The sequence below is a fragment of the Cervus canadensis genome, chromosome 20 (genome assembly GCF_019320065.1).
Source record: "Cervus canadensis isolate Bull #8, Minnesota chromosome 20, ASM1932006v1, whole genome shotgun sequence".
NCBI lineage: Eukaryota > Metazoa > Chordata > Mammalia > Artiodactyla > Cervidae > Cervus > Cervus canadensis.
The window spans coordinates 32,071,544-32,095,244 of NC_057405.1; the positions used below are offsets into that span (position 1 = coordinate 32,071,544).

Below are 23,701 nucleotides of genomic sequence, written 5' to 3' on the forward strand. Positions count from 1 at the left end.
GGGCAGCACTGACCTCTTGATAATAATAAGTCTTTCAATCTATGCACATGGGATTCCATTTTACATGTCTCTGTTCATTTCTTTAAGCAATATTTTGTAGTTTTTAGTGCTCAAGTCTCTTACCTCTTGGTTAGGTTAATTCCTAAGTGGGGTTTTTTTTAGTGCTATTATAAATAGGATTATTTTCTTAACATACTTTTCCAATTGTTGATTATTAGTGTGTAGAGACACAAGTGAATTTTATATGTTGTTTTCTTTTTTGTCCTGCAACTTTGCTAAATAAGTTTATTAATTCTTTCATTTTATTAAAAAGTTGGGAGTTTGAAATGGGAATGCAGCCAAATTTTATTTGACTTGGGGTCATGTTAACCAGTGTGTGGATTCGCCATCTAGCGGGGAAAGATACAATGACCATTCATGTAATTGAGATGAGCAGATATGTGTTTGGCTGCTGTTGCTGCTGCTGCTGCTAAGTCACGTCAGTCGTGTCCGACTCTGTGCGACCCCATAGACGGCAGCCCACCAGGTTCCCCCGTCCCTGGGATTCTCCAGGCAAGAACACTGGAGTGGGTTGCCATTTCCTTCTCCAATGCATGAAAGTGAAAAGTGAAAGTGAAGTCACTCAGTCGTGTCCGACTCTTAGCGACCCCATGGACTGCAGCCCATCAGGCTCCTCCGTCCATGGAATTTTCTAGGCACGAGTGCTGGAGTGGGTTGCCATTGCTTTCTCCGATGTGTTTGGCTAAGGATGCCAGTACTTAGAATTGGGTTGTGGGTGAAGTGGGGTGAAGATGAAATGACGTGGAATCTGTGGCTGGAACTACTCATGTATTGTCCTGTCTAATGAAGAGAGGGCAGTTCAGCTAAGAGACAGATGGCAGACTTTTATAGAAAAATTAACTTTTGATTAGTTTCCATGAGGCAACCTATAAAATTATCTATTATTTTAAAACTATTGAATTACTTTTTTTGCACTTTTAGATCTTACTTGGAAAATATTAAATTTGTACTAAGCATTGGGTGTATTGCTCACCAAATAAGATTACATTAATGCTATTGACTAGTTTTAAGTAATGATTTGAGGGACAGCTATGACTGTCTTTCCCCATATGACCTTGGTTACTTGGAGTCTGAAAGTAGAGGACAGCTAGGATAGACTTCAGGAGGCACAGAAATGCTGAATGACCAGCAGTGGTTCTCTGTGGCATCTCCTACCCTTTTCTGTGTTAGGTGTGAAAGGAAACGAGATATGTCAGCATTTTCTAACTATGGGTAAAGGCTCAGAAGCACACTAGAATACCTAAATGTACGCAGTTGTATTGTTCCCAAGTGCAGTGTTTGTGTAACTTTTGAAAAGATTGTCTCTGGGTGATATATTTTAAGTGTGTTTTAGAATCTTTTCTGAAACTGAAGAACCAACTCCTTTAATTATTAGTTTTACAAATCCCTACCTCATACATGTAATTTTACTTTAAAAAAGATTACACACGTACATATATATAGTCATCCCTGACCAATCTAGACTGCATATTAAAAAGGCAGAGACATTACTTTGCCAACAAAGGTCTGTCTAGTCACGGCTGTGGTTTTTCCAGTGGTCATGTATGGATGTGAGAGTTGGACTATAAAGAAAGCTGAGCGCCAAAGAATTGATGCTTTTGAACTGTGGTGTTGGAGAAGACTTTTGAGAGTCCCTTGGACTGCAAGGCGATCCAACCAGTGCATCCTAAAGGAGATCAGTCCTGGGTGTTCACTGGAAGGACTGATGCTGAAGCTGAAACTCCAATACTTTGGCCACCTCATGCGAAGAGTTGACTCATTGGAAAAGACCCTGATGCTGGGAGGGATTGGGGGCAGGAGGAGAAGGGGACGACAGAGGATGAGATGGTTGGATGGCATCACCGACTCAGTGGACATGAGTTTGAGTAGACTCCGGGAGTTGGTGATGGACAGGGAGGCCTGGTGTGTTGCAGTCCGTGGGGTTGCCATTGACTGAGCGATTGAACTGAACTGGCATCTGCAGGGAAGTGGGTCCAGGACCATGAATGAGCATTCTGTGCGCTGCTTTGTTTCTCCAGCAAAAAGAGCTTCCATGTCATTGCAAACTTAGTTTTTTAGATGTTGCATATTATTTCCTTGGATGGATTATTAGAGGGCTTCACTGGTGGCTCAGACGATGAAGAATCTGCCTATAATGCAAGAGACCCCGGTTCGATCCCTGGGTTGGGAAGATTATTAGAAGGGTTATTAGAACTTAGTTAGTCGTCACCTGTCCTCCCACCTGCCACGGTCTGTTCAGTTTGTTTCCAGCCACTTGAAACAACAGTCTGTAACTGGCCGACCATTCTGGTCTCCTAGCTCCTGGGCCCCTCCATGACCCACTCACATTTCCCTGTGCTTCCTAGAGTTCAGTCCTGGTCTCGTTGGAGAAACAGAGAATTAGCTTTTCAAGTCTCCTTCAGGAAAATTAAGCATACTGTCTGGCAGAATGGCGTAGAACATGGTGATGGAGAGCAGCTTGGCCCCTGTTGAAGTCCAATTGTCTGCAGTAACTATGAGTTAATAGGATTTTTGTTAGCGTTAGTAAGAAAAATAAAAAGGAAAGTTAAAGTCCAGTTTTCATCATCCACAAGAGATGGGGTCTGTCTCTATCAAGTATGGATGTTGTTTATATAGGTTCAGGGCTACAACATCCATGGATGTTATTTATCTAGGTCCTAGGCAAAGCCCTCAAAGTCACCCCGCACCCATTTTCCTCATCTCCATACTCTTTTAATTAACAAGTCCTATGATTTTTACCTCCTACAAAATTCTGTCCTGTTTCTCTTTCAAAGCTCAGTTCAGATGGGCTTTGTTGACTCTCTCTAATTAACTAGGACGCTGGTTATTCCCTATCCCCCGCGTCGTGCCCAAACCTGCCTCATTACTCTCAATGTGACCTTCAGCTTGTAGAATTTTTTTTCATGACTTGCCTTCAACCGGTCTCTGAGTTCCTTGTGCTCACCCTCAGCAGACTCCATGGCATATTTTATCTTAGTACCTGGTACCTACAAGAACACTAGGAACATAGAACATTTTAACAAAAATTGATTCTAGGAATGGGTGAATAGCTCCCCAGATGTTTTCACTCAAGCAGGTAGCTAACCCAGTCTGTTGGATCTTGCCTTGTCAAGGTCCTGATCATTTTGCATTCCTGTTTATTAATAAAACTCAAAGCCAGATATCTCAAAAGCAAGCTTATTGAACCATCTTATAAATTTTACAATGAACTCTGTTGGGGAAATCACCTCTGTTAGAAGCTCACCTGCCCCGCAGGTAGAATTTTCTTAGAAACCTTTCAATCTGAATTTGAAAATTGTATTCCAAGGTTTTCTGTCTAAAAGATCAGAGATCTAATCGAGGGGAATCTTCTTCAAATGTTCTACTGTAAATGATCTAATGCAACATCCTCACAGATACCAGAGGGTGGTGGGAAAGGGTGATATCAATCCCTCTTTATTACTGGACGCCCAGAAACATAGCATTTTAATTAGATATTCTTTGCAGTTTTATCTCTTCTGTATAACCCTGTTTTTTATTCTCTCTATAAATGTTTAATCTCCCATTTTCACCTCACTGAGATGTTCGTCTCAATATTCTACAGTGACACATCCCTGGGACGTGTCTTTCATGAGAATGATGGCTTGTGCTCTGAATGTTGAACATCTCCATCCATTCGGGGCACCCCAGCTGTATGCATAGCAGTGTATCGTAATAGATATCCAAACTGGCGGTTTTCCTTTTGTTAAATTTTTCCTCTTTTCTGAGCCTACGAAGTTAATGAAAAGAAAACAAAACTGTAAAGCACTAAGACCATGTTAATATCAGTGTTAAGATAATAAAGTCTGTCGACAGGAGGGTCCATGGTGAAAGGTCAGTCTCCCCCAGATTCCCAAGATACAGCCTCTTTATGAGATATGCTGCTTTGTGATTTGAAGTTATCACCTCTCTGAAAACATAGAGAAATAGAGATATAGAGAAACATGGAGATATGTTTCTTTCATGTGTTTCTCTTATATGTTTCTCCCTGTGTTCTAGATAGTAGAGATACTAGTATTCCTTGATTTTAAATTGGACAGTATTTGCTTTTTTCTTTAGAGGATGAGAAATTGGAATTCATATAGCTTCTCTCATTTCTCCCCCATTTTGATTTACAAACGCATGCACACACATACACACACGTGTGGGTACACACATATGGCATTGCTTAAGTTTGGAACAGTGACATTGTCTTCTATACCTGTAATAACTATTCTATACTATGTAAATATGTCACATTTATACTGTTTCAGACATATTATTCTCTATGGAACTGTTTAGTTGTGTGAGCAGTTGTAGTGGAGGGTATATAATCCTATTTTATTAAATTCCTGAGGCTTAAAGAGGAATGACTTTATTAATGAGAGATTCTCATAACTGACTTTAGCCTTTGCACTGACTCCCCTGGGTATTTATTAAACTCTTATTGCCGGTTGCCTTTGCTATGTTTAGCACAAAGTTTTTTCCCACCCAGTTTCAGTGGGCACTTGGGTAGATGTATTTGCTTGCTCTGCCCTCTTGTATCAGAGCAGTCAGAAATGTTAAACATAAGTTAGGAATCTTAAATCTTCAGCTTTGGACTTATTCATATTTTTGGTATTTGGCCTAAGTTGTTGAATAAAGCTATTTTAGACAATTGCATCTTCCCTGTCCTACCGGGATTGGAGCCGCCAACTATTTTTTCCTTCTATATCAAGATTTCGCAAAATAGACTGTAGCATTAATGGTCCTTCACCACTGAATGAAGACATTCTGCTCAGAGGCTACTCTCAGACTTGAAAGAAATTTCAGGAAGGAGTCTGTGTGCATTTGCAGCAGCAGTAACTCTTGTCGTCTTAGCAAGAATGTTTTAAAAGAATTTCTTCTTTGGGGTAAACCACATTCTCTTTGGCTCATTTAGAGGTGGTTGCTGCCACTGTTTGCTTGCAGGCCACGTGTTGTTTCTGTTCCCTGTGGTCGTCTGTTTGGAGAGGCCCTTGGCGTGTAGAAATAATATGGGTTTGTCACATAATTGTCATCGACTTAGCGTGGGAAGCGATACCGCTTTGCAGAGTGGCTGCTGCGGGTTTTCCTGGCCATGCTCTTAGGGAACGCTTAAAGGGCAAAGAACTTTAAGGCCTTTGTCTCAAATGCTTGTCCAGTCCATAATAGTCTAACCATGGTGAACGGGTAATGTTCTTAAGTAAGCTCTGTGGATGAATGAAACTATTGTGAGCTCTACCTGTTGTAGATTTTATCATGAGCTTATAAATGTCTCTAACATTGGTTTTCACTTGAAAAGCAAACCCAAGTATAGGTAATGGAAGCTTCCCCCCCTCCCTTTTTCTTAACAGCTGTTTAAGCTCTATTCTTAAAATTGCACCGTTTAGATAAATATCCCATTTGTAACAGTGCTCAGTTATGCTGATATCTTTATAGCCCAGAATTTTTTTTCTTTTCCTGAGTAGCTGGCGCTAGAAGCAGAGTGAATTTTTCAGCCTTTGTTTTAAATGTACCAGCTTCTGAAACTGAATGGGTTTTTTTCCCTTGTATATGCTTTACGTACTTGTGTTTTTCTCCAGAGGTGATATTAACTGATTATTATATTCTTTAGTCACAGGGATTGTCTTATAATGTGCAGTTTGCAGATGTGTATTTACAAACACTTTATAGAGAGTGTTTTTGAGTATAAGAAATTCAGCAAGCCCATTTAGAAACTTTATAGTGAGTTTTAAAAATGCGGTGCTTTAATAGAAAGCCCAGAGATAAATCCACGAACCTATGGACATCTTATCTTTGACAAAGGAGGCAAGGATACACAATGGAAAAAAGACAACCTCTTTAACAAGTGGTGCTGGGAAAGCTGGTCAACCACTTGTAAAAGAATGAAACTAGAACACTTTCTAACACCATACACAAAAATAAACTCAAAATGGATTAAAGATCTAAATGTAAGACCAGAAACTATAAAACTCCTAGAGGAGAACATAGGCAAAACACTCTCTGACATAAATCACAGCAAGATCCTCTATGACCCACCTCCTAGAATATTGGAAATAAAAGCAAAACTAAACAAATGGGACCTAATGAAACTTAAAAGCTTTTGCACTACAAAGGAAACTATAAGTAAGGTGAAAAGACAGCCCTCAGATTGGGAGAAAATAATAGCAAATGAAGAAACAGACAAAGGATTAATCTCAAAAAATATACAAGCAACTCCTGCAGCTCAATTCCAGAAAAATAAATGACCCAATCAAAAAATGGGCCAAAGAACTAAACAGACATTTCTCCAAAGAAGACATACAGATGGCTAACAAACACATGAAAAGATGCTCAACATCACTCATTATTAGAGAAATGCAAATCAAAACCACAATGAGGTACCATTACACACCAGTCAGGATGGCTGCTATCCAAAAGTCTACAAGCAATAAATGCTGGAGAGGGTGTGGAGAAAAGGGAACCCTCTTACACTGTTGGTGGGAATGCAAACTAGTACAGCTGCTATGGAGAACAGTGTGGAGATTTCTTAAAAAACTGGAAATAGAACTGCCATATGACCCAGCAATCCCACTTCTGGGCATACACACTGAGGAAACCAGATCTGAAAGAGACACATGCACCCCAATGTTCATCGCAGCACTGTTTATAATAGCCAGGACATGGAAGCAACCTAGATGCCCATCAGCAGATGAATGGATAAGGAAGCTGTGGTACATATACACCATGGAATATTACTCAGCCATTAAAAAGAATTCATTTGAATCAGTTCTAATGAGATGGATGAAACTGGAGCCCATTATACAGAGTGAAGGAAGCCAGAAAGATAAAGAACATTACAGCATACTAACACATATATATGGAATTTAGAAAGATGGTAACGATAACCCTATATGCAAAACAGAAAAAGAGACACAGAAATACAGAACAGACTTTTGAACTCTGTGGGAGAAGGTGAGGGTGGGATGTTTCGAAAGAACAGCATGTATATTATCTATGGTGAAACAGATCACCAGCCCAGGTGGGATGCATGAGACAAGTGCTCGGGCCTGGTGCACTGGGAAGACCCAGAGGAATGGGGTGGAGAGGGAGGGGGGAGGGGGGATCGGGATGGGGAATACGTGTAAATCTATTGCTGATTCATGTCAATGTATGACAAAACCCACTGAAAAAAATAAATAAATAAATTTAAAAAAAAATGCGGTGCTTTTAACTTTTGCAGTATATGCCCTGGTGTGTTTTCTTTTAAATAGAAATGAATTTTGTTAAGAAAGCCAATCTTTCTCTTTTATTGGGGAATGCCTAAGGCCATAATATAAGAACTTCTATCTTAGTAGGAGGTGATTTTAAAATTTCTAATACTGTTTTACTCAAATTAGATCATACTGTTTAGTTTATTATCTCTAAAAGAAGGCATTAAGAAGGTCTAGATTTTAAATTATCAATCACTCACTCTTTGTCTCAACATGACAGAGAAAATAACTTCTTACAATTTGAGATTCATCAGAGCACTCAAAAGCTTTTATATGTCGGGAGATACATTTTTTACATAATGATTTAAAATCTATAAGTAACTTAGAGTAGAAATAGAACTTACTCAAATTACATTACTAGCATGAGATTGCCTAAAACATGATCTGTTGGTCATTTATTAACAGACACAGCTCATCACCCTCTTTGCCTGGTGTGTGTCAGGTACTGTTCTCACACTGACTTTTATAAATAGTTTCCTTTGGATTATTTTGCTTTTAAAGTTATTTGCCAAATTTTGTATTCATCACTCCAGAAGAAGAATTAATTACCTTAGGTGACAATTTCTAAACTGTTGGGAGCATTCGATTTAATATTCAGGTCAGAAGCCCTCTGGCCAGAGTGTGATATGTTAAAGGTTCATAAACTAAAAGTAATGGTTATAAGTTTTATAACAGAAATACAGTTTAAGAGAATTTTTTGTATAGATAAGTAATGTTGCCTTTCTGAGATTTCTAAATGTCTGACATTTCTAAATAACTTTGGTTGATGACTGTTCTTTGTTGATGACTGATCTAATTTTTAAGAGTAAAATAGTATTAGAAATTTTAAGATCACCTCCTGTTAAGAATAGTTTTGGTTCAGTGTGGTTAAATGGGTTGTTTATAATGTTACATATTTTTCTCTGTGTACACAGTCTGTCTTGTTTTATTATGTATGAAACTCGCTTGTGAGAGTTGACTTTATTTCCAGTTTTGTGATGTGGAGAACTGGAATCATTTTAAGAATAAGGTTTTTAATATAAACACTGAAACCTGAATTAAACATTAAGTTTTGTTGTAACTTGCCTTTTAATAAGCTTTTGCATGCACTATATTTTCATGTTAGCACTTTGGTCTTTAAAGAAAATTCACACTACATCTGTAGAGATTGAGTCAGGTACTGTTTCTCATTTTTCATTTTTTATATTATTAGTTTTTCTTCATTCCTCTGTTTTCACACTGACATCAGAGATTATTCATTAGGTAGAACCAGGTATAAAGGTCTTTCTGAATTCAAGAGCAGGGATAACATTTTGATAACAAAGTCACTAGTCCTCAATTTTTTTTTCTCTCTGTCACCTTTGGCCTTTCCCTTACCTGTTCTATTAAATCTGTTTCCTGTTCAGAGAGGGGTAAACTCTTCAAACAGGTATCTCTAGGAACTGGAATACATGGACTAGACTTTACATCTGGACAACAGCTAACGGCCCTTTTAAGAGCAGCTTCACTGAATGTGCCATCATTTTATCGAGTTCTGAAGCTTCAAGGGGCTTTGGTCGTGTCTGATACAGAAGTAAGAAGCCATCTGAGGAAGTTAAATGAGTTGGTCGTGGTCATGACTTAGATAGTAGGTTGTCTGATTGTATGTACCACTCAATTTCCCAGAAACGAAGGTGTGACAGACGTTGGTTTGGTGCAGGTAGAACCAGAGCCATTGTAATGAAGACAGGAATGGATAGACTGGAGATATATTTTGGAGGAAGAGTTGATCATACTCAATTGTGGAACTGATGTAGAAGGTTAGGGAGAGTTAAGAATTAAAACAGCTGTCACATAACTCGAATACAATCCCCTCGTCTCCCCAAGGAGCAATAAGTCCTGAAGGAGAGGACTTAAGTGGAGGGTGGTATGATCAAATTGGCATTTGCTTGTTTGTTTGGGGCTTTCCCCTTTTAATCGGGGGTATAGTTGCTTTACAAGATTGTGTTGGTTTCTGTTGTACAGGGAAGTGAATCAGCTCTATGTCTACATATATGCCCTCCCTCAAGAACCTGCCTCCCCCCACCCACCCCATCACACCCCGCTAGGTTACCACAGAGCGCTGAGCTGAGCGCCAGCTTACAGTTTTAAAGGATCAGTGCATCCTCACTTGAGAATGACTGGGGGGATAGGTGAGACTGGAGGACGGTTGGTGTGTTGAGGTGCTGTTGCACATGTCTAGCTTGACTTAGGGCAATGAGACTGATGTAGAAAAATAGAGAGGTTGAAAGGAAATGTAAGATAGTTACTGGTGAGGGAAGAGCGGAGCTCTCTGACGCCTTGGTTTCTGACTGGTAGAGCCTGTTAGATGGCGATGCCACTCTTCTGAGAGATGCGGCCTGTGGGATGGAAGGAAGAGCTTGAAGAGCATGCCGTTTAGAACCATTATGTCTAAGAGTCTATGAACAGGGCTTCCCTGCTGGTCCAGTGGTTAAGAATCTGCCTTGTGATGCAGGGGACACCAGTTTGATCCATGGTTTGGGAAGACAACACATGCCACAGTGTGGCTAAGCCCATGAGCCATGACTATTCAAACCTGCGCTTTGGAGTCCATGCTCTGTAACAAGACACTTACACACTGCAACTAGAGCCCACACACCCAAGACCCCAAAATTTATTTCTATAAATAAATTTATAAATGTATTTTTAATAAAATATATTTATTTTATAAAATAAATAATTTAGTTTATAATAAATAAGTAATTTTTAAATTAAAAAAAAATTTTTTAAAGAGTCTTTGAACAGTTGCTTACTTGGAATCAGAACTGAGAGGAGAATCAGAGCTAGGGATCTCAATTTAATTAGAACCATGGCTTTGAGTGAGGTTCCATAAGGAAAAGAATTTAGATCAAGTAGTGGCAGAATATGGTGTGGAGAGAAACAAGTCCACCAGTTTTCACATGGTAGATACCTAAAATGATGAGACAAGCTGGATGTAGTTTAGCACTCGTCCTCCTGTTACCACACTGAATATAAGTGACACATGATCAGGTAGAGAAAGTATGTGTCAAACAGGATTATTTCCTGAACCAGGGCCAATGAAATGCTACTCAACTATTTAGACTTACTTTGTTACAAAGAATATCAGTAACAACATTTTCACTTCATGGAATTTTGCCTAAATTCTACATCAAATTGAGATATAATTTTTATTAAAAGTTTTCCATGAAAAAAAATTCTATGAAATCTGTAATACCTAGAGTCATTTGAAACTTCCCAGTGCTCCACTGAGATCTTCTTCACTCAGTGTCTCATACAGTTTCTCAAATTTAACATTTTGAAAGTCAATTTCAACCTTATCCTCAAACCTGCTTTTTTTCCTCTGGTCTTTCCCCTTAAGTCACAAAGGTCAGACCTTTTTTTTTTTTTTTCTTTTCCAAAAAATTGTTTTTTATTGAGGTATGGGTTTTACAATATTGTATGTTTCAGGCATACAACAGTGATTCACAATTTTTAAAGGTTCTACTCCATTTATCAGTTCAGTCAATTTAGTCGCTCAGTCGTATCCGACTCTTTATGACCCCATGGACTGCAGCACGCTAGGCCTCCCTGTCCATCACCAACTCCCGGAGATTACCCAAAGTCATGTCCATTGAGTCAGTGATGCCATCCAAACATCTCATCCTCTGTCATCCCCTTCTCCTCCTGCCCTCAGTCTTTCCCAGCATCAGGGTCTTTTCAAATGAGTCAGCTCTTTGCATCCGGTGGCCAAAGTATTGCAGTTTCAGCTTCAACATCAGTCCTTCCAATGAACATTCAGGACTGATTTCCTTTAGGATGGCCTGGTTGGATTTCCTTGCAGTCCAAGGGACTCTCAAGAGTCTTCTCCAACACCACAGTTCAAAAGCATCAATTCTTTGGTGCTCAGCTTTCTTTATAATCCAACTCTCACATCCATACATGACTACTGGAAAAACCATGGCCTTGACTAGATGAACCTTTGTTGGCAAGGTAATGTCTGTACTTCATTTACAGTTATTATAAAATATTGGCTCTATTTCCTGTGGTATACGATATATCCTTATGGCTCATCTGTTTCATACATAGTATTTTGTACCCATCTATTCCCTACCCATATCTTGTCTCTCCTTTCTTTCCCACTGGTTTTTGTCTCTATATCTGTGAGTCTTTCTTTTTTGTTACAATCACTAGTCTGTTTTGGGCTTCCTTGGTGGCTCAGACAGTTAAGAATCTTCCTGCAATGCAGGAGACGTAGGTTCAATCCCTGGGTCAAGAAGACCCCCTAGAGAAGGGAATGGCAACTCACTCCAGTACTCTTTCCTGGAGAATTCCATGAACAGAGGAGCCTGGTGGGCTACAGTCCACGGGGTCACAGAGAGTTGGATATGACTGAATGACTTTCACACTTCACAGTCTGTTTTATTTTTCAGATTCCACATGTAAGTGATATCAAACAGTATTTGTCTTGCTCTGTCTTATTTCACTAGACATAATACCCTCCAAGTCCAATGAAGAAAATGTCTTCCTTTTTTATGACTATGTGCTATTCCATTGTATATATGTACCACATCTTCTTTATTTATTCATCTGTTGATGGCCGCTTAAGTTGCTGTCAAATCTTGACTATTGTAAATAGTGCTGTAGTGGACATGGAGATGTATAAATCTTTTTTGAGTTAAAGTCTTTGTCTTCTTTGAATATATACCTGAGAGTGGAATTGCTGGATCATATGGTAGTTGTATTTTTAATTTTTTGAGGAACCTTCATACTGTTTTCCATGGTGCTTGCTCCATTTTACATTCTCCACAACAGTATTCAAGGGTTCCCTTTCTTTCCACATCCTAGACAACGCTTTTTGTTTGTGGTCTTTTTGATGATAGCCATTCTGATGGGTGTGAGGTGATATCTCATGTAGTTTTGATTCACATTTCCCTGATGATGATCAGTGTTGAGCACCTTTTCAGGTGTCTGTTGGCCATCTGTTATGTCTTTGGAAAAATGTTTGTTCAGGTCTTCTGCCCATTTTTTAACCAGATTGTTTGTTTGATCAGTTGTATGAGAGCTGCTTTAATTCATAATTCTCACTAAACCTCTGCGCCAGTTCCCCAATTGAGCACAATCCATTCCTCCTCCCTGTCTCTTCCTTCCACTTTGTCCATCCCTGTTACGATTGTTCTGGTTCAGACTGCCTCCATCTCTTACCTGAATCCCCACAGTGAGCGCCTCACTTCTCCCTGCTTCCCTCCCTCTGAGCCACTCTCCACAGGCTTGACACGGGGGTTTTCTTAAAGGAAATACAGTAAGTCCCCTACATATGAACAAGTTCTGTTCTGAGAGCACGTTCGTCAGTCCATTTTGTTCATGAATCCAACGAAGTTAGCCTAGGTACCCAGCTAAGACAGTCAGCTGTGTACCGCTGCTTTTATGCTTGCTTCCAGCATCCTGTGCTTGGAATAAGGATACTGTCCTTACTGTACTCTGTACGCAAAAGCACACGTGAGCACACAAAAGCTCAGCCAGTTGGAGAGAATGCACACTCAGGACAGTGTACACCAGACGTGTGAACTTACGTGATTGGACATGCAAGCATACATTCACATCTTTGAAAGTTCACAGCTTGAAGGTTTGTTTGTAGGGAGCTTAAACCATGTAGATCATTCTGCTTGCTCCCTTGCTTAGAACCTGCACATGATTTCCTTTTGTACTTAAGGTGAAATTCAGAATCTTTCTCTTGCATTCCAAAGTCTGGCACATGCTGATCCCGGTCATATCTGCCAGCTTTGCTCTTCCCTGGTGTTATTTCCTGTCCCAAAGGCTCCTATCCCAGCCCTTCACTTATCTAGTCCTATTCATTCTAAAAAAATTTCAGCTTAAAACTCCATTTTCCAAGGAAGTGTTTGCTGAAGAAGTATTTGCTGAAGAGTCTCCCTCTTCAGAAGTGTTGCTCCTTCTTGGCATGGTCAGGGAAGGCCGCTCTTTGGGGATGACTAGCCTCAGGGCTGATCCGAAATGACAGCAGGAGTGACTGCTCCAAGATCTACAGAAGGAGCTGTGCACGCATCCCTGGGGCTGGGATGACTGGGCACAAAAAATCAAGCTGCCTTCAAGCCAGATGAGACGCAACTTACTAAAACACTTGGACAACAGAGTCTCTATGCAAAGGCAAGTCATTTAAAAGATTTTTCATCCACTGAGGCCTGCTTTGCAAGAAGCAGATCTCTACTCTTGAGTCATCGACTCTCATTTAGATTCCTAGACAGGTTTCAGAAGTATTTGTAATGCCATTGACCCAGCTCAGCAGTGACTTCATTAGGGCTCAGTGACTCATGTACAGGGTGCCCCTTACCTGGTTTCCTCTTGGGCAAGAAGCCTCTTAGAATACAAAAAGCATTGATTTCGGCACCAGTGAAACTTGGGCCCAAATCTCAGTCCTCTTACGCATCAGCTGTCGAGCTTGGGTACCATAATTCTTTGCTCTGAGCCAGTTTCTAACCTGGTGGTGGGGATTAAATGATATGCTGGACTTCCCTGGTGGTCCAGTGGTTAAGAATCCTCACCAGCGTGGGGCGCGGGTGGGGGGGGGGGGCGCCGAATGCAGTGGGGGTGGGGAGGACGAGTTCCCCCTCCATTCCAGGAAGATGCCACGTGCGGTGGAGCAGCTAAGCACATGCGCCACAGCTGCTGAAGTCCAGGCGACCTAGAGCCTGTGTTCTGCAACGAGAGAAGCTGCTGCGATGAGAAAGCTGTGCACCGCGACGAAGAGGAGCCCTCGCACGCTGCTACTAGAGAAAGAAGCCCGTGTGCAGCAAGGAAGACCCAGCACAACCGAAAATCAAATAAATAATTTTGCAAAAACCTCTCCCATTAAAAATTATGAAATCACCTTTGAATGACGTGCTGATGATAAGACAGTGAACCCAGAGCACATGCCCACCGCTGATGCTCATCGTTGTCTGCTTACGATGTTTATCCTCTGCGTAAAGTGACCCAAGGGACTTCTGTCAGATTTTAAGCACCCCCGCCCTTCACATCCGCTTAGCAACTGTATAGTATTTATTATACAGGCAGACTTTGGAAAATAAAACAAGTGATGAAAACTTTGGCCAGAACCCCTTGATGGCCTCTCTCTCGAAAGTAGGAAGAGAAAAGTGATTCTGTGTCTGAGGCAAAGATAAATGTTAGAGAGAATATTTCCTCCTTGAGGTTTTACTTGATCTTTTTTTTTTTCTCTCTCTGAAGACATAGTCTCAAAGAATGTGGAGAAACTTCAAAAGCAGAATAGAAGCACACACATTGACACACGGAAACCTTTACAACTTCTCTGTTTACGCAGTGATTTTTTTTTTTTAAGCCCCAGATAAGAAAATATCAAGAGTGGAATTGGGAGGCTGCTTTCCAGATTGAAATGCTTAAGTAAAAATCTTGGGTCAGAGTGACTCCACACAAATAAATGTTAGTTTGACACGCGAGTGAGCATGTTCTGACTTCCTTTCTGTTGTCAATGGTTTACATTTTAATTCCTGTCACAGGCTTTGGATTAAAAATGTGTTGCCTTCATCATGATGCTCATATGTTGAGACTCAAACAGAGCAAATCCAGTAGATTTATGTAGCTTTTCCCTGGCCTGGATGGAACAGCGGTACATTTTTTATTGACATAAAGACTTTGTCAAAAGCACCAAGTACAAATATGATCGTTTGCTTTGTTTATTTTCTCCTTCTCCTTTTTCTAGGATTATGACAGTTTTTTTGAATCCAAGGAGAGCAACACAGTCTTTTCATTCTTAGGCCTGAAATCACAGTTGGCGTCAAAGGTAGGTTAATCTTCTCTTGTTTTAAAATGTATCTTTCTTGAGTTGTTCTTAAGGATTGAGGGGAAAGGAGTGTGCAGCTAGTCCTCCAGATTTTCAGCTTTTGCTTTCTTGGTGCACAGTTAGGACTGCCCAGGGTAAAGCCACATAAAGATGTGGCTTTCTTTCTTTCTCATTTTTAACTGTTGCTGTACATTAGAATTTATCTTTATTTAAAATTCAATTTATTCATAATTTGGACTGCTTTCTTCCAAGAAAAACTTAAGGTAGCAAAAAATCATAGGTGCTTCTTAGTTTAAAGTGCAAGCTCACATTACTTTACATTTTTTGAAAAAGAATCAAAGCCATGCTTTTCAGGTCTTCTCCTATTTAAGTCATTTACATTGGAAGGGGCATGATTTGCAGTAACAAATGGTCAACGTTGAAAAAGGGTAATTCCTAAACTAGTTCAAGTGTTTTTGAAGCCACTGTATTGTGTCAAATGTCTTTTAGAAAATGTAAAAGCCTCAAGCTTTTCTAACATTTAGAACTATAGATGATATATATTATTGTAACTTTGTAAAGCACATAAATTCATTTTCAAAATAAAAAATAACCGTTTCTTTGTTAAATGAGGTAATGTTTTTAGTGTTATTTCCCCTTTAAAAAATACTTTTTTTTCTGATTATGAAAATAGCCTAGACTCATTTTAAAAAAATGGGAAAATGCAAAATGTATAAAATAGAAAATAAAAAGTCACCAGAGAAGACCACATAAACATTTTTGATGTATTTTCTTGCAGTCTTTATGTACATGGCAATGGAGGTTTTGACTGTATTTCAAATTGAGACTGAATTCTAAAGCTTCTATTTTTAACACTGAGTTGAAATGAAACAGCATTACTGGGAACTTTGATGTCTATAAGTAATAGGTCTTTTGAGGCCACCCGGGATCTGTACCTTTTCTGGAACACCTGTGGGAGGAAGGCAGAGACTATCAATAATATAAATTACACTGCAGCACCTGTAGTTCCTCGCCAATGTGAAACTGTGCTTTGTTATACATCAGTAAGTCCACAGATGGTGGTGGGTGGTTTATGTGCACATGTTTTAAACAGAGGCAAAACCCACACATGAAATATTTAAAGGCTCTTAAAACTATTTTTATAAAGATGGAACACTGGAATACTTGGGAAAATGAAAGTATTTTTATAATGTGTTTCATACAAAGATATTAAACAATCCAGATTTATCTTCAAAGAACTGGAAAAAACTGGGATAAGAGCAGTCTCATGGATGCATAAATCCCGTGGACAGTGTCTGTGCAAACATCTTTGAAAAATACTGTGTGCTTGCCATCTTTGTTCTCATTTTCCCCGAAGATGTAGATTCCTTTGAGATTCTGTGGGCTGACTTTTTTTACTCTTTGAAAATCTTTATATTCTCTTAGAAATTTTTTAGGAAACCTATGATCTGTAAAATATGCCTTCTCCCATAACTTGTGGTCATGGGATTAAAGTTGGTCTTATGTTTTAAATGTTTTAATGGATTTATAATTTGCATACCATACATTTCACTTGTTTTCACAATTCAGCGATTTTTGGTATATTTACAGGGCTGTGTAACTATCACCACAGGCATAGAGTTCATTTATTTATTTTTGGCTGCCCAGCATGTGGGATCTCTGTTCCTAACCAGGGATTAAACCTGTGCCCCCTGCATTGGGAGCTTGGCGTCTTAACCACTGGGACCGCTAGGGAAGTCCCAAGGTTGGTTTGATGCCATTGAGGTTTGCTTGATTTCAGGAGACCATCCCATCAGCAGTGAGGGCTCTGGGCATCCCCACCCATTCCGACCCCCATTTTCAGACTCCTGAGTGAATCACACGTGAGCAAGAGGCCGTGGAGCCCAGGCGGAAGCCTGTGGTGTAGTGTACGTGCTACCCTCATGAACCATTCAAAGCCTTAAGCGTTAATAGCAACTCACACTTCATTTTTGTAGGAGAGAAGTACAAGTGTCTTTAAGAGCAAATCAGCATCTCCCCCCTTTCTAGTTATTTATTTTATGTGTGCTCAGTCATGCCCCTCTCTGCGATCCCAAGGACTGTAGCCCTCCAGGCTCCTGACCTTGGCACTTTTCTGGCAAGAATGCTGGAGTGGGTTGCCATTTTCTCCTCCAGGGGATCTTCCTGACCCAGGATCAAACCCGTGTCCCCTGCGTTGGCTGGCGGATTGTTTACTACTGAGCCACCTGGGAATCCGTATTTATTTTGTACCTTGGTAGTAATTCGTTATACAGTCTACACTCTTAAGGCCTAGATGGAGCCTTCATGGGTGTAATATGCTATACGATGGAGCCTCCTTTCCTATCTTCTTTCCAACCCTCTCTGCAGCACAAGCACATGAAAGACAGGGCGAGCTAGCCCACCCGGGGGACATAAAGACTCCATTAGCTTCTGATTGCTCTGTGGAACAGTGAGGGGAGAGACGCTCAATAGGAAAAGAACATTCAGCACCCAGATGTAGACACTGGTCCGTGTTCAGAGTGGACGGGATACAGGATGGTAGAAGGTCACAGAATGGTGGCCTGCACCATCCTATATGATATGTGTGTGTGTGTATAATGGGATGATATATAGTCATGCTTCAGAATAAAATTTAATTACATTAAAGAAGAAAAACATCCGTGCAGGACAGACACATCCGGAGCCAATGTGCCCTGCATAATAATGAATACGTTGAACACCAATTTGCTTCCAACTTTTTGTATTCTTAGTAGTGCCCAAAAACATCCTTATATCTACTGACACTCTGCTGCATGTACGTTTTTAAAGAATTCAAGTGAGTTGCTGATACTTAAAATACTGATTTCCCGCATTTCTCTATTCCTTGAATTGTCCAAACCCCGGTTGGGAGTAAGGGAGCAGAGGCACACCCTCCTCTGGATGTCTGGAGCTCACTGTGGTACCTCCCTACAAGAAAAGACCTTTTCACGAATAATTTTCAAAGGAAATCATCAACCTCATTCTCATAATAGACTCAAAACAGAGCCTGAAATGGAAGTTTGTGCTTTTGGATCTCCCCCATTCAGGGCTGATACTGAAAACATGTAACCACGTAAAGCCTGGGCACTGAACCAATACAGGGCTCCTCTCAGAGCTCCCTCCCCCTGCCCACAGCGGGGGTCAGCCCCCAGTGGTTGGGTCATGGTGGCTCTTGGGGGACCGAGGTATCAGCTGTTCACCAATAGGTGTGATGATGTTCCCCTCGGGTTATCCTCTGCGGGGCCCCTGAGTGAGGCGGTAACTGCCCCCCACCCCACTCACCCAGGTGCAAGAGGCGTTTCATCAGTGTTGAAAACAGGTGGCTTCCTTTCCCCTTTTCTATTTGGCAGGTCAGGTGCATGTGACGTAAATCTGGGCTCTGATCCTGAAACCTAGGATTCACTCTTACCCGTCACATGAGGGTGATTTATTGTGATTCCCAGCCCCTCTGTTCCCTGACATTTCAGATATCACTGCCAGGGTCCAGTGGTTAAGATTCCATGCTCCCAGTGCAGGGGCTCCCAACCCCTGGTTGGGGAACTAAGATCCCACGTGCTGCATGGTGCGGCCAATAAATAAATTAAATGAATAAATAATATAGATCACTTGCCAGGGTAAATTTTCTTGTCCATGTAATGCAATAACTAGCTTTCTTTCTTTCTTTTTTTTTTTTTTTTAAATAAATAGGCAGAACCTTAGCGAAGACAAGTGGAAGAGATGGAGATGCATTTCAGAGTCCCCTCTGGTACTTGGCGCACACCTGCTTACCTAATGCATCACTGTGACAGAAGCCACATGCGTTATCAGTAACTTTGCTTGCCATGGAAAAGGTGTTTGGGGAAGACTTGGGTCTAATGGGATTGCATGATTGCTTTAAACCAAATCAGGACTGTGGTGGGTTTTTTCCTTATTTTCAGAGTTACCTGCAGTTGCCTCAGTTTACCCAGAGGAACTGTCACCTGTTTGAGGTGTGCTTCCTGAATGACTGAGTGATAAGCAGGTGGCACCATCAGAGAGAAAATACTGGGTCTGCCCTGGTTTGTAGTTGATGCCAGGATTGCTCAAACCTGCTTCTCTTCTGACTACCTAGGTGAAATCCTTGGAATTAGTCTGCCAGGCTTTTAGAATATTTTGATCAGAAAGAAAAATAGCAATGTTGGTTGACAAAGGGCTGAAGGTCTTGGCTGCAGAATCACAAATATTCCAGTGCTTTGTCATAACTGTAGAAAAAGTTAGATGCTCTAGCCTCCTTTTGGTGATGGAAATTCTTACCCCTCTAAATCCTCCAAGCTCCTCCTGATGTGTCCAGAAATCATAGCTGATTACCGTATATGATCAGAACCGAGTTATAGGGATGAAAAGAATTGCTATTTTGAAAAATACATGCTTCTTTATCTCTTGCAAGGGGCAAGTCTCACTTAATGCATAAGATTGCATAAAAGGTATATTTCAAGAGGTGCACTAATTAGATAGTAAATTTATAGGGGACATTATCTTGACTCATATCTGAAGGTATTTCAGCTCTAGCAACTTAGTATGCATAAGTGCACATATATTTTTGAATGCAGCTCCCCTAACTAGTAGCTGCTTATATATTTTGTGAAAGGATTATATTTTTTGAAAAAGGAAGATCTTGGTTAGATGTATTTTGGGAACCCTTGATGAAGCATATTAAAAAAATAACTAATATTGCTATACATTTTAATTTTTTTTTCCTGTGTTACTTTTCACTGGTCCTCTCACTCTGCCAACTCATATTTCTGGCCAGTGCTCAGTCCCAGATTTTCAGAGTAATGTAGGTACATGTTCTTATTCCATGTATGAGCACCAGTGATTTTTCAGAACAGAGTATGTACAAGAAAGAGGCTGTCAGAGATTCACTCTGGATAGTACGCAGCATGTGAAGTCTCTGCTCCCTTTGAAGTGGATGCAGATAAATACTGAACCTGTCTACTTCATGAAGGCAGAGGCTCCTTTTACTGCATCCTTGTCCCTGCTCCCACTTCTTAAGAGTTTTTAGTTGCCAAACCCAGGAATAGTCTTGCATAGGATAAGCTCTCAGAGGACTGTGTAAGATATTCTGCTATTCTCAGCATCCTGATGGTGGACCTGCCCTTTAGATTCTGAGCAGGAAGTTTGTAAGAAAGGAAAAGAACAAAAGAATTGCATTCCTATCACCTGTGTTCTCTCTCCCTCCAACTTGCTAAATGTGGACTCTTCTTAAGAACTTGTTGAATGCTAAAGCTGACATCCCCAGCCTGAGGCTTGTAGTCCAGGACTACAACCAGAAGGAAAGCATTCCACTGATTCCTACTTGACTGGAACAGACACATAATCCACAGTTTTCTCTCCAAGGAAAGCTTCTGTGAAATCATGAGTATGACTGCTTAGTTGGCATTAAATACAATCCAGGTCACATTCCACTTGATAAATCCCAGGGACTATCCAGGAAATTGTTTTTGAACTGGGTATTGTGTTAAAGTCTGATAAGACTTAGTATTTCTTTTTAAGATACAGCAGTTTAAAACATTAATGTTACTGTGATCTAACTTACATTTTGTCTGCTCTTGCCAGTGAGTACCAAGAAGCAACTTGGTAAGAGTGAGTCTTTGGGAGTTAAATTCTGGGGTCATAGGATCAATACAATACTTGCCAGACCAAGAAAGCTACTCAGACTTGTTTGTCTCAAAACCTTTGAATTACTCTGATTGTAGTAGATTCTCCTAAGCAGACTAGATGAATAGGAGAGCTAAATTATTATGACAGTTGCACACCATCTACCCTCACCTGTACTTTTTTTTTTTTGATCAGCAAAGAAATAGGAGAGACCAGCTTGAGCTGGTATTGTGCTTGTTACGAGTGAGCTTAGAAGCATGTTGTGTGGTATTTCCCGTGGTATCCAGGCTCTGCGGAGTCCAGATGGAGCTGTCTGGGCTTACCTGAGCCACACTGTGTTCAGATAATATCATGCCCTTACTTGTGGTGTTTTACCAGCTAAATTCCAAACCCATAATGATTTTCTTCATCCCTTCTTTAACTAGCTGCCTTTAGATCTGGATAATCACCTAGGAAAGAAATGGATGGGAATTGTAGACATAGATATTATATCAGGAGCATTTCAAGACAGAATTTTTCTTTCCTACAGCAGGCTTGTTGGAGCAAAGGAAATGTGCTGCTAAAAATCAGATTATGCCTTTTTAAAATTAGACAAAATATAGAGTGCCATCCTGCTTGGTATATGCAGACCAGAAGAACATTTATTTGGGGAAGTACTTGTTTTTCCAGATTCTGGTGTTCTATTAAAATCAAAGAGGAGAAAAGGAAGATTTTTTTTTTTTCTCTCAGGCTCTAATATATTTTAGATTTGTTTCTGTTTATAGATTTATCCAACACTCCCACGTAGATGTTTTTATATTACATGAATTTAATAATGAACTAAACTTATTTGTTCTCTGTTGTTAAAGGGTACCAAAGCCTCTTGCTGTTTTGTTTTGTTTGTTTTTTTAATTTGATTCCGCTATATAGGGTTTTGCTTTTTCTACAGATGCTTTTCATTTAATATCTTTTCTAAAGTGTCAAGACCCACTTTGATCTGCAAAATTATTGTTTTTAGATTTCAATTTGTATGCATTTGTCTCTAAAGGCATTGATGAAATCTCAGATTTTATATTCAGCATTAAAGAGGAATAAATTCCAGAAAACACACAGTCTGAAAATGGAGTTTTTATTCCCTAACATGTCTTATACCTTTTCTAATTTTACTCTTGTGTTTGTTTGAACCTTCCTATTTAATTGGGCTACTCAACCCCTATTGAAAGCCGTAGATTAGTTGTAAAAATGCATATGGCTCATTGACCACTCAAAGAGGCACTTACATGTGTGTGTGTGTGTGTGTGTGTGTGTGTGTGTGTGTGTTGGAGGTGACTGCAGAATCATCTCAGTGACCAGGACCAAGAATGGTGTTAAATCACTCACCCCTTGCTTGGTTCAAATAGCTGACACTGGTTTCCTGAGTACGCTGAAGCGCTGGGCTGTGGATTCTCTTCCATTGGTTGGTTCGTTGGTTTAGTCGCTAAGTCATGTCCAACTCTTGCAACCCCATGGACTGTAGCCCGCCAGGCTCCTCTGTCCAGGGATTTTCCAGGCAAGAATACTGGAGTGGGTTGCCATTCCTTCTCCATCGCTTCCCTAATTCTGTGCAAAAAAAAAGAAAAGAAAAAGTAGTGTAGCCACGACCTGTAATAGCAGGCCTCCGTTTGCTGCAGCCACGTCTGAAGGCAGAAGACATTTCTGAAGGCAGCGTTTGAAGTTAAGCGCATCACTGAACTGTTTCTAACCTTAGACACCAAGAGGAGGGAGGCGAAGGAGGAGATAAAGAGAACAGGCCGTCAGTTTCCAAAAATGTGCTAAATTGTGAAACCAGGGAAGCCAAGTAAAATCCCTGCCTACTTGTAACCCAGATTTTCACACTTGCTAGTGTTCTTGCGGTGCGGGCCGGGTTAGTTTGGTCATCTGGCTAATCAGTATGTGTTGCTCCCCTAGAATCTGAGGGGGACTGTCTGAGCAGGACAGTAGTCTCAGGCCTCCAGGAGGAGAGAAACAGAGAAGCATTGACAGCAAGGGCAGCGGGTGGTGATTCGGGAGACAGGTAAGTTCAGGGTTCTAGGTGATGGGTCGTCTGAAACATGGTATATAATCTTTTTCTTTGTATGTTTCAGCCATTCTGGTTTTTTAAGTTCTCTCATACCTGCAGTGGAATCAGCATGCACGCGCGCCCACACACACATGTATGTGATATGTACACGCTGACAAATAAAGAAAAATACACAAACCCGGTAGTGTCTGCCAGCAGCTTCCTGCCATTCCTGTGTGGCACCGTGTGGTTTTCCCTGACCCTGTCCCGTCCCCATTTAATAGTGGGAGGCCATCCTGAACGCTGTGCCGATCGTAACTTTTCTGTTCTTTTTTATTTTACCTTTGTGTAGATACCTAAATGTACATATCTTGAATGAATGGAATTAAACTGTATTCTTCTGCCACCTTCGTTTTTATATTCATTGCTTTTGGGCATAATCATTTTGAAGCAAGTACCCTGCTGCTGCTGCTAAGTCGCTTCAGTCGTGTCCGACTCTGTGTGACCCCATAGACGGCAGCCCACCAGGCTCCCCCGTCCCTGGGAATCTCCAGGCAAGAACACTGGAGTGGGTTGCCATTTCCTTCTCCAATGCATGAAAGTGAAAAGTGAAAGTGAGGTCGCTCAGTCGTGTCTGACTCTTGGCGACCCCATGGACTGCAGCCCACCAGGCTCCTCCATCCATGGGATTTTCCAGGCAGGAGTACTGGAGTGGGTGCCACTGCCTTCTCCGAGCAAGTACCCTACTTGTTTGTTTTCACTGCTAAGTATTAGTTCACTGTATAAATATATCAGTTTTTCCCTTCTCCATATGGAAACACCTTTCTTTGAAATAGAAAAGGAAATGTTGCTATGAACATTCTTGTGATTTCTGGGGCACATACACATGTAGATGTAAACCTTGAATGGAATTGCTATATTACACATGCCATAAAGTGCATAATTAAC

At 40.6% G+C, this 23,701-nt stretch overlaps 1 protein-coding gene across 1 annotated transcript in view; it reads left to right on the plus strand.

Annotated features, from left to right (window-relative positions):
• The window catches only part of SH3BGRL2 (SH3 domain binding glutamate rich protein like 2), a 73,242-nt gene extending 51,415 nt beyond the window's left edge, over positions 1-21,827 (plus strand). Inside the window, exons 3-4 of the mRNA XM_043439456.1 lie at positions 15,022-15,102; positions 18,808-21,827. Coding sequence (XP_043295391.1) covers positions 15,022-15,102; positions 18,808-18,819 — 93 coding nt within the window. The 3' untranslated portion in view covers positions 18,820-21,827. The remainder of the gene's footprint in view (positions 1-15,021; positions 15,103-18,807) is intronic.
• The last annotated feature ends 1,874 nt before the right edge of the window (positions 21,828-23,701 follow it).